Source organism: Oscarella lobularis, chromosome 8 (assembly GCF_947507565.1).
Source record: "Oscarella lobularis chromosome 8, ooOscLobu1.1, whole genome shotgun sequence".
NCBI classification, from domain to species: Eukaryota; Metazoa; Porifera; class Homoscleromorpha; order Homosclerophorida; family Oscarellidae; genus Oscarella; species Oscarella lobularis.
In genome coordinates this window covers 1,602,707-1,613,575 of record NC_089182.1, presented here as the reverse complement: position 1 = coordinate 1,613,575, position 10,869 = coordinate 1,602,707, and the positions used below count along the sequence as shown (strand labels likewise).

Here is a 10,869-nt window from a genome sequence, read left to right as displayed (position 1 = left end):
TTTCTTGTTACAGATTAAATTATTGTGAAGAGAAGAACATGGGTACTCTAATATAGAAGCTATCATAAGCCACATATAGCATCCCCAGTAGACGCCATGCAATTGCGCCGTCGGGTCTTCCACTCACTGAATGGCTATTATACTGCCTTCAGAAATCAACTAATCAGTGTCCTAGTCAACTGAATACAATCGATCATGTTTGATTCTTTGCACAGAACTGTATAGCCACCTCCCATTTTCGAGTCCTTGTCTACATCTTCAGAATCAGATCTTGCATGGCTTAAATCAATAACGAGACTTCTTACTAGAACATTGAAGAAACTGCAGCAGCAAAAAAAAGCAGCGACCTGGTAGAAAAAAACGGGCTGCAGGAGCCGATTAGGTCAGAAGCCCGTGCAGCGAAATGCCACAACAAAGAAATGCGAAAATTGGCCAGTGCGCTGTTTGTGCTAAGTTATGCTCCTATCAACCGCTACAATAGTGTGTTTCAAGAGAAAAAACGAAGATTTCAGGTAGGGGCGTGTTCCTAGCGCACTTTAGTGCAAACCCCCCCTGCAGCTCCCCCCTGCCTCCCTGCCTCCCCCTGAGGAGGCAGGACTAACTTTCACTGAGCATGCTCGCCGCGAGTGAGGTAACAATAGGCATTAGCCAATGAGAATTCAAAGACGCGTTCTTCGAAATGTTTTGGGCTCTGATAAGGTCTAGGGGACTAGATCAGATGTAAATGCCACGTTAACTTGCAAGAAAAAGCATAAACTTTCATTTGAGCCTGGGGCTCTTTTTTGTTACATCGCAGATTAGCAGATAATTGGACTGAAAGACTGAAACCCGACTGTAGCGGCAGAACAAACCCTTCTAACTTCGCGAATAATCACTGAAATCTCGCGTACGTTTGCAGCGAAGCTTACTATTTGCCGCTCATTTGATTTCGGGCGACAAATCAGAAAAATAGGCCAGGGATTCCATTTTGGCGCGTTTTCGTTCTTCGCACCTGACGCCAAAAGTTCGCTGCCTTTTGCAGCGAGTCTCGCTTAGTTATGATCAGTATTGAAGTACCCTACAGTGGACGAATAGCGGAGGAGCTCACAAGCGCAGTCGGGCTGCACGGGCCCACGACTGTGATAATCTTGATTCCTTATCTTGTGTCTAAGTAAGCAAAGCGAGCTCACTCTCTATACGCCCACGGTACGGTACGTCAAGGCTGATCATAACTGAGCGGGACTCGCGGCCATAGGCAGCGGACTTTTGGCGTCAGGTGCGGAGAAAGAAAACGCGTCAAAATGGAATCCCTGGCCTATTTTTCTGATTTGTCGCCCGAAATCAAATGAGCGGCAAATAGTAAGCTTCGCTACAAACGTACGCGAGATTTCAGTGATTATTCGCGAAGTTAGAAGGGTTTGTTCTGCCGCTACAGTCGGGTTTCAGTCTTTCAGGCCGATTATCTGCTAATCTGCGATGTAACAAAAAAGAGCCCCAGGCTCAAATGAAAGTTTATGCTTTTTCTTGCAAGTTAACGTGGCATTTACATCTGATCTAGTCCCCTAGACCTTATCAGAGCCCAAAACATTTCGAAGAACGCGTCTTTGAATTCTCATTGGCTAATGCCTATTGTTACCTCACTCGCGGCGAGCATGCTCAGTGAAAGTTAGTCCTGCTTCCTGAGGAGACCCTGAGGAGACCTGTAGAGGAGATGGCCTATGGCCGATGAAATGTGCTTATGCTAGGGATGTAGCCGCCCATACCTCGCGTGAACATCTAGATAGCGATCTGACTAGCCTACTCAAGGAGAGGAGCCCTTCGATATCGCGATGGCCGCGACATTTAGACAAAGGAGGAGTGCCCGCGACCCGCATTTAGCGCATGCGGAGTAGTCCAGTTGGGGAATGGCTTCCTCGCCAGACGTTGAAAGTCTTTTGAGCTTTCAGACAAATTGTACTTCTCTCTTCGACTCGGACGAAGATGACGAAAGAGGAAGGAGTGGTCTCTCTTGCGACAGCGACTTTGATGAGGCGAAACTCCAATGCGGAGCACTTAGTGACGGCAGAGCTCTTTGCGACTTTATACAGAGATCCGATGTTCGGGGACTTGCCCAATTCCTCCAGAATGCATACAAATCGGACGAGCTGGAGCTCGTCAATGAAGGATGCGGATGGGTGCTGTATAGATTGTCTAGCAATTTTTCGGTTTCGAAACTCAGTTTCTGTTTCACTAGTTGCCTACGTCGCCGAAACCTATTCACGTTGCGTGCAATGAGGCGGACGGTGGCTTGGAAATGGTTGAACTGTTGTACGAGTTCGGAGCTCAATTGGATGCTTTAGATTATGTTAGAAAGCTGGCGCTTTTCTATACATACTGCAGGTACCTATTTATCTATTTTCTCTAATAGCTTAAAAGAACGCCTTTGATGTTGGCTGCTCAAGCGGGAGGGCTGCTCCTGGTTAAATATCTCGTCAATAAAGGCTGCAGTGTCTTCGCCAAATGCGAGGTATAGCATTAAGTTAGAAATCAAAACAACTCAAAAGAGCAGCGTATATGGTAAGTTTTTAGCATGGACGAACAGCACTGCATTATGCCTGCGGGTGGAATCGAAAGGATGTTATTGCTTACCTACTAGAGCGCAAATCTGACATCAATCAAGCAGATTATGTACGAAACGCTTTTTCATCCTGATGGATGCTGAAGTGTCTGCTCTAGCTTGGATCAACGCCGTTGATTATTGCATGCCAGTCTCAATTCTATCATGATGCGTGCATTTATTCAGTAGAGAGTGCGTGTGCGATTCTGGAGTCAATTCCTCGATTCGAGGTTTCACAATAATTAAATATTTCTATTGATTCTTAACTTCATTAATTTTGTTTGAAGATGTCGAATTCGCGTTTGAAAGATCTTGTGGCGTCTGATGTGAGTGAGGCTATTAATTGGCTTAATTAAATTAAAGTAAACGTTTTGCAGATGATGTGGCAACGCAGAGTTTATCACCTTTCCTACTGCTCTGCCAAAAAGAACTACAGTATTGTGCAGGAGCTTGTTGCTGCCAAAGCCAAATTACGAGTTACAAACATGGTAGAATCATGCAATCACAGTCCAGTTTGAATCGTTGTCTATTTTCAATTGAAGTTGGGCAAATCGGCATTGGATTATGCATGCGAAAGCGGGTATAGTTTAACGTTGTGTCTGCTTCTCGAACTCGATGATGTTTGTGCCTATCGAGTTGACGACGTAAGAAGTCTAACTGTCTTTGCACTGGCCATTACGTTAGGCTTCTATCATTGGACTTTTAGAATAATTCTTCATTGCTAGTCCTCTTACTCTCAGCGAAGAAGGACGTCTCTCTTACCGCTGTTAAGAAGCTTATTTCAAACTTTCAGGTACAAGAACGGGACGATTTAATATGTAAAGCGAACAAGGTGAGGAATTTGATCATGTTTAACGTATCCTTTCCGAAATTGAGTTGTAGCTCAACCAAACGCCTCTGTATTGGGCTCTCAAACATGGCAACGACGCCATTGCTGACTATTTGCTTTCTCTTGTTCCTAAGCATTGGGTTCTGAATGTAAGTAGCATCTGTCTCGTTTTTAAACCGCGTCTGTTGAGATAACTAAATATTTGAAGCAAAAGATTTTGTGGAGGTTGGCTTACAAGCGCTGCCACGTTAGTATAATCAGAAAACTTGCAGAAATCGGTTTTGACGTCAGCAGTTCTCACCAGGTAAAATTTAAATAATATTGAATATTGCAAGCATATATATATATATATATATATATATGAATCAGGAAAACGGGACCTCAGTGGCTGCACTGTCGTACGCTTGCAGAAAAGGTCTTAGCGAGATTGCAGAATACCTTATCGATGCTAATGCTGTAATAGGAAAGGTTACTAAGTTTGATCTTATTGTTTAATTAAATAGTTAATTAATTATTTTGCAGAAAGATTTCCTAATGGTGTCAGCTTGCAAAAATTGCAGCGTTTCAACAGTGCGTAAACTCATCCAACGCGGATGTCGTCTTAACGCCACTGACATCGTAAGTAAGGCATTTGAGCAAAGTTAGATCTTCTCAAGCGCTCGAATTCAAGAATGGACACTCAGCTCTAATGAATGCCGTTATGCACGGAAAGAACGAGGTTGCCCTTCACCTAATTCGTCAGGGTGCTTCTATTGGCAGGCGAAATGTGGTAAGAAACAAAGTGGTGTATACAATTGAAGTGTCACTTTTTCCATTCTTAACAGAATTCGGAATTGCTCATGAAAGCCTGTCAGATAAATAATTTATCTGTGCTAAAAGAAATCCTTAGCCGAGGAAATTATTTTAACGTACGTAATTCGCAAGTCGAATTTGTACAGTGATGCAGTGTGCTACTTTAGAAAAAGACAGTTCTTCACGCATTAATTTCTAATGAAGCAAAGTTCGGACCGCTTACAGTCGGCGCAGCTAAAGTGTTGCTCTCTAAAGGAGCTCATAGTGATAATAAGGACAGCGTAAGCACTCTGCAATATTAATTGGCCTCACTTAATTAATTCCATTGTTATTTAAGGCTGGAAGGCTGCCGTTTGAAAGAACTAGAGGAGAATTGAGACTGTTGTTGAAGGAGGCGTATGTGAGGGCGTGAGTAGACAGAATCGGACCTTATTTGATCTGAGTACTTTTGCAGTTAAAATCACGCTTTGCTCTTCTTTATGCCAAAGGAGTTACGGTTCCCAAAAAAATCAAAGTGTGCACCATTGGTGACGCAAAAGACGGCAAAACGTCGCTGATACAATCTCTTCAACGCTTACAAACACCAGAGAAACTTCTTGGCACAGCTGGCATTGGCATACACGACACGTCTATTGAGTTCGCGGGCGATTTGGTTATTTGTGACTTTGCGGGCCAGCCCAATTTTTATAAGACGCACAGCTTGTTTGTTTCTCAACGCACCACCGTCTTTCTTCTCGTTGTTGATTTAACCAAATCGAAATTGGCTATTTATAGATCCTGCAGCTATTGGCTGTCATTTCTGAAGTGCAGCTTGAATTTCGACGGCAACAGAGCTTTGGTTGTTCTAATTGGCAGCCGGGCTGACAAGACAGATGGAGATTCACTCTACCAAGTTGCCATCATGCTGCGAATTAAGTTTTCTCGCTGGTTTTGCATATCGGAGAGCATCTTTGTTCTCGATTGTCGCGATTCTGATTCGCACGAAATACGTCGACTGAGAGAGCACATTAAAGAACTGAAACATTTGTGCACTAAAGTTAGTCAATTGACTTGATACTGTTGTCAAAATGAACTCATGATTTGTTAAAGGACGTTACTGTTCCTGTTCTCGTCGAAAACGTGGTTACCCAATTGCTGCCAAAGTTGCGCAAATTGATGTCGAGTTCCTCCAATCTAATTCAGGAAATAGTAAAGGCAGACTTGCTGCCCTGGCAACTACTCGATCTAATTGATAACCTCCAAACATCAGTAAGAATATTGCAGAGAAGCTTATGATATTTATACTAATACTGTAATTGGTATTCCAGAGAAATTATTACTCTGCCCTTAACGCTGAAGCGGAGGAAAATGAAGTTCTCGATGATTTTGCGATTGATCTGGAAAAGGTTTATGTTTTACTTAATTAATTCCGTATATGTTCCTCTAATAAAACAATATCGTCAGGTGCAACTGCTTGACCGTCATTTTCTTTGTCGGGGACTGTTTCTCGCTATGATTGATCACGTAGTTTATCACGGTTTGAATAAAGAGCTGCAGCGTTTGACTTTAGAATTTCTGCGCGGATTAGGAATGGTAAGCAACTTAAAGTTTGAAGTTTGTGAACGGGCCCTTATCAACCAGTTTCTCTGAACATTTTGCAACGCGCTATTTATGATTCTACATTTTAAATGGTGCGGATAATGCTATTTCTTTGTAGATTATTGAAATTAACGATCAAGTAATCATCGATCCGAATTGGCTCTGTTACAGCATAATTGGACCTGTGATGTCTCCAGACGACTTTCCTGTTCACGTTCAAGGCACTGTCAATGGAATAGTCAGCGTTGGCGACATAAAAGGAGCACTAGAAGAGTTCAGTAGAAAACATGGAACGCCACCAATCGCAGTTGAAGAAGCAATTAAAATATTGTGTTCGCTCGAAATTTGCTACGCTGTTCCCAGCAAGCCTAATTTTTATCAGTTCCCAGCTCTGATTCAAGAAAAGCGTCGAGCGGAAATATGGACAGAAGATCCGACTATGCGAGTCTACGTTGGTCGTCGTATTCAGTGCGAAGAAGAAACCGATATCATTACTCCGGGAACACTGCCCTTTTTACAGACGCGAACCACCCTTTCACCGGGCCAAAGTTGCGTTTTATGGCAAGGAGGCATTGTTTTGTGCAAGACAGATTCGGACTGTTTTATCCAAGGGCTTATTGAATTGAATGTGCAAGGAAGAGCAATTGACATGGTAACTCGAGGCCCGACTCTCTCAGAGCGAGAATGTTGGCATTTTCTTCTTGAGCTTAAGGGCATGGTTCAAAAGGCCATGGGCGACAGGAGTCCTGGCACGAGCGTTTCCGAGGAGCTGCTAGTGCTGAGTCGTCGAGACATGGAAGACTTAGCTGAAACGCCAATCGCATATCCCCGTCACACAGTTTTAGAAGCGCAAGCAACGGATCAAACCCGTCCTGCTGTTGGTGATTGTTCTTCGCCGGTCGCTCGACGTCCCGAGTATCTTAGAGATTTGCTTGTTGTTTGCGATGACCACGTGGCTATCTCATTGCCGCGAAGAGTGAAACTCAACATATTTGAGATGCTTGATACAAAGACAGAAATTGTTTTTGACTGTGCCAAAGCTCTACAAATATGCGGGGCCACCCGTTTTTCCTGTTTTCAAGATCTGTTCAACTACTGGAGCAGAAACGTTCATGCTCCGGTATCGGTTCTTGTCGACGCTCTAAAGCAAACAGATGTCCTGCAATTTCTGAAGGGAGAAAAAGTGATCAATGGGTCTAAGGTACGTGTGCAGTGCACTGTAAAGTATACCTTTATTTTGTACAAGCAGGAAGGAGATAAAGACGCCGACACTGAATTTTTCTCCTGGGAAGACTCCAAAGTACCAAAATCTGCTCAGTTTTGCTTAGTTAATAGCTACATACAGTATGTCTTCCAGCAGCCTGAGTTGTCGGCAAGCGACGTTGTAAAAGATTGGCACGTCGACGTAATTAAAAATGAAATTACAAGTCGTGAAGAGGACGTAGTCACAATTGGACAGAAAATTTTGGGCTACTCTAAAACCGCAGTGGAAAATATATTTTCGGACAAGCCTTACCGAAAGACGAGTAGCAAACTCTACGAAGTTTTAGACTGCTGGATGCAACGCGATGGTGACCTAGCTACAATAGGGAAATTGCTCGAGGGATTCAAAGCTATTGAGAAAGATAAAATAGCTAGAAGGATTTGGTGTGAGGAAGCCAGAAAACGAAGTTTATGCACTAATTTGGGTTAGTCGGAGCTAAAGCAATTTATCCAATGGATTAAAAAGGAAATCGCTCACTTGCGCCAATATCGTTCGTTGAAAATCACTCGCCAAGAAACTGTGGTCATGAATAAAATCAGCATTCACTCAATAAAGAAGTGATTCTATAAATAAATAAATACACGATTGCCCAACATAAAGCTTTTTCAAGCGGTTAAAATAGAGAGATGGTATGTCTATGTTATAAGCAAGATACGGAGGAGCCTTTTAGTGCTTGTACATTAACAATAGACAGCCCCTCTTTCCGGTAGTGGTATAGGAAGGAGCAGTCTGAGCGTGTCTCCCGAGCGGTCATCAATTACTGTTTTCCACGCGGGCTGGAATAACTGCATGCATGCATGCATGTAATCGCATGTATGTATGTATGTAATTTGGTGCCTTTATGCATATACATGTATGTAGAATATGAATATGACACAGCATCCATGGTGTGACCATTTTCGCCACTGTCCAATGGGCATATCTTTATGTCATATCAGTACTGTACTTAATTTGTCACTTTTTCATGCAGCGTCTCAGCAATGACAGCCACTTTCCTGAGGCGGATTGGGATTTGCTATAACGTCCGGCCCGCCTACCGCAGCAGTCATTGTCGGATCACTGTCTAAGCTGTTGGCCATTGCTTCACATATCATATCAACAAGCTTGTCAAAAATGGGGCTGACGTTGACGTCATTTTTAGCGCTGGCCTCGAAGAATGGCATGCCAAGCTCTTCACCGAGCCGAACTCCCCTCTCGTGTGTAACAACACGTTCTTGCTCCAAATCACACTTGTTACCGACTAAAGCGACCTGAGCATTGTCCCATGAGTAGGTCTTAACCTGGCTTGACCTAAGAAAACAATCAGTAAAAATCCCAGATATCCTTCTTTATCCAAATACAAACAATTTGAACTAATCAAATTAGTACAAATTGTTGTACACGTATTCTATACCAACCAAAATCAGTGAAACGTACCCACCGCCTCTCTACCATTCATTTAGAATGGATATTTGACGACGTGTTCACCCTTTGAAATTTTCAAAGGGTGTTCGAACACACAACGCGTTAGGCCAAAGGTAACGTCTTGCCTTATCACCAAGCACGCAGTGACTGACTTCGAAGACAACCTGCGCTATTCTTTATTACAATTCGAGTGAGTTCCTTACCAATCTTGAACGGCTCGAAACGATTCTTCCTTTGTTATGTCGTACATGAGAATAAAGCCCATTGCGCCGCGGTAGTAAGCCGTTGTGATTGTTCGGTATCGTTCCTGACCGGCGGTGTCCCAGATTTGTAGCTTGACTACCTTATCATTGCGAATGACGGTCTTCACTTTGAAATCGATCCCTACGGTCGACAAATAGGAGCTACTGAACGAATTGTCACAGTAGCGAAAGAGGAACGACGTTTTCCCCACGCCAGAGTTGCCGATTATCAGCAGTTTGAACATGTAGTCGAAGTTCTGGTCCTCTGACGTCTTCGCCATGGCAGAAAGAATCCGGCTAACGCGCGCTAAACGCGTAACAGCGTTGCTTATCTTTGGTTGCAGCGGTTACAGCAGGGTCCGGTCTGCAGCAGGGCGTTGCGGCAGACTGCAATCAGAACTGAATGACTAATTGCATTATGAATCGATTTATCCACTGCTCTCTGTTGGAGGGACCCGAAGTGGAGTATATACCTACGTACACTAGGGTGCAGTAAATACAATAATGACGATGCACCATTTTCAGGACACAAGTACGCCCTACAAAAGTGTCACCTCACAAATTCAAATCACAGCTTCGGTGAAATAAAACTCGAGAAAGCTACTGAGTCATAAAGTAAGGCTTGCCGTTGTGGTCTCGCCGCCGCGTGAGCACTTCACATCCTATTTTGGTCACAAGCAACGTTTCCTCAAATTGAGCTGACCTCTTCCCATCAATTGTTGCAGATGTCCAATCATCTGGCCACGTAACATCCTTCCAGGATCCAGCAGAAATCATTGGCTCAATCGTAAAACAATGCCCCGGTTTCATTACACCAATGGCCTTGTTCTTAGCATAGTGAGGCACATTCGGAGCTGTATGAAAAAGCCTGTGAATTCCGTGACCACAGTACGTCCTCACAACGGAGCAGCCATTTGACTGCGCGTGCTTCTGAATTACATTACCAATGTCGCGATATCGTTCACCTGGTTTCACTAGATCAATTCCAAGTCGAAGACATTCATGTGCAACTTCAACCAACCGACGACTCCCCTCATCTACGCGACCAACAAAGAACGTCTCGTTCAAATCGCCATGAAAACCGTCCTTGAAGCAAGTCACGTCGACATTAACAATGTCACCGTCCTCTAATGGGCGAACATCCGGGATACCGTGACAAATGATTTCGTTCACTGACGTACAGCACGATTTCGGGTAGCCGCAGTAATTAAGAGGCGATGGATAGCAATCGCGCGCGATCGTCGCCTCGTGTACGACCCGGTCGATCTCGTCGGCAGTGACGTCGACGCGAATGGCACGAGCCGCTTCGTCGAGGACTTCGCGCGCCAGTTGACACACGTCGCGCATCGCTGCGATTTCGTCCGCTTCAAGTACTTTGATCTGGGTGAAACCGCGCATTTCGCGCTCGCTGCGTGGATTGCCGTCTTCGGCGTAGTCGGGACGAGAAATGTGCGCCGGAACGGCGCGACGCGGCGTCCGACGATGCGCGCGCAGATTGCCTGTGTAGCGAAAGTCCGGCCACGGATCGTAGTCGTTTTCTGTCACAACAGGAGCACGAAACGTTTTCTTGTGCACTGCTTTGTGGCCCTTCCAGTTGCTTTTGAAGCAGTCCTGCGAGCAAAAATAAGAACCGTGGATTCCTTGTTTTACGCAAGTAGGGCATTGGAGTCTAGCTTCCTTTGCGCAGCCTGGAGAGAGGCAAGCGTTGGCTATGATGGTGGCCATGATCGTGTAACCACGTGACTCGGTAGCCCGTCATAGTTTAATTCCCCGAATGTCGTTAACGTATGGCGCCGGGGGACTTTCAAACGCGCATGCGTTGTTGCTAGGGTTATCTACCGCGAACTAGCATTCTCCGTAGGCTCCCATTATCCCTCTTACCAACTGAGTTTCGAGTTGTTTAGTAAAAAAAGATGTTTAGTAAGAGTTTTTCTAACATTTCGCTGACGTACTACGTCTGCGGATACGCAGGGATGAAGTTCTGCGTAATGAGCCGACCACCGCAGTTGTACGGGGTGGCAAACGCAGTTTGCGAGCCCGTATAACGGCGGAGGGAGGCTGTCTCAAACGTGATCTTAGGGCCGGAAGTGTATGTATGTATGTCTGTCTGTCTGTCTGTTCGTCACGCTCCGTATTGTGACGTCACCTAAAACCCGTTTTTTTGGACAGCGCATGCGTGAAATAG

The 10,869-nt window shown here is 44.6% G+C and overlaps 3 protein-coding genes across 3 annotated transcripts; 1 reads left to right on the top strand and 2 right to left on the bottom strand.

Annotated features, from left to right (window-relative positions):
* The first annotated feature begins 1,736 nt into the window (after positions 1-1,736).
* On the top strand, positions 1,737-7,909 carry LOC136189770 (death-associated protein kinase 1-like). Its single transcript, XM_065977775.1, has 24 exons — positions 1,737-2,153; positions 2,213-2,323; positions 2,387-2,485; positions 2,548-2,646; positions 2,695-2,805; positions 2,863-2,901; positions 2,953-3,063; positions 3,118-3,219; positions 3,282-3,407; positions 3,458-3,553; positions 3,613-3,708; positions 3,774-3,872; positions 3,927-4,022; positions 4,075-4,173; positions 4,229-4,312; positions 4,364-4,477; positions 4,534-4,596; positions 4,651-5,232; positions 5,286-5,444; positions 5,504-5,581; positions 5,640-5,768; positions 5,893-6,975; positions 7,024-7,074; positions 7,132-7,909. The coding sequence occupies exons 1-24, from the start codon at positions 1,884-1,886 to the stop codon at positions 7,465-7,467; spliced, it is 4,233 nt and encodes a 1,410-aa protein (XP_065833847.1). The 5' UTR covers positions 1,737-1,883; the 3' UTR covers positions 7,468-7,909.
* Positions 7,910-7,919: 10 nt separating this feature from the next.
* LOC136189772 (ras-related protein Rab-3C-like) lies at positions 7,920-8,976 on the bottom strand. Its single transcript, XM_065977778.1, has 2 exons — positions 8,646-8,976; positions 7,920-8,328 (listed from the first exon to the last, which is right to left on the bottom strand). Exons 1-2 carry the CDS (start codon positions 8,963-8,965, stop codon positions 8,013-8,015), a joined length of 636 nt encoding a protein of 211 aa, XP_065833850.1. The 5' UTR covers positions 8,966-8,976; the 3' UTR covers positions 7,920-8,012.
* A 213-nt stretch (positions 8,977-9,189) lies between these two features.
* LOC136189771 (methionine aminopeptidase 1-like) lies at positions 9,190-10,418 on the bottom strand. Its single transcript, XM_065977776.1, has one exon. It carries the CDS (start codon positions 10,407-10,409, stop codon positions 9,285-9,287), a length of 1,125 nt encoding a protein of 374 aa, XP_065833848.1. The 5' UTR covers positions 10,410-10,418; the 3' UTR covers positions 9,190-9,284.
* Positions 10,419-10,869: the final 451 nt, after the last annotated feature.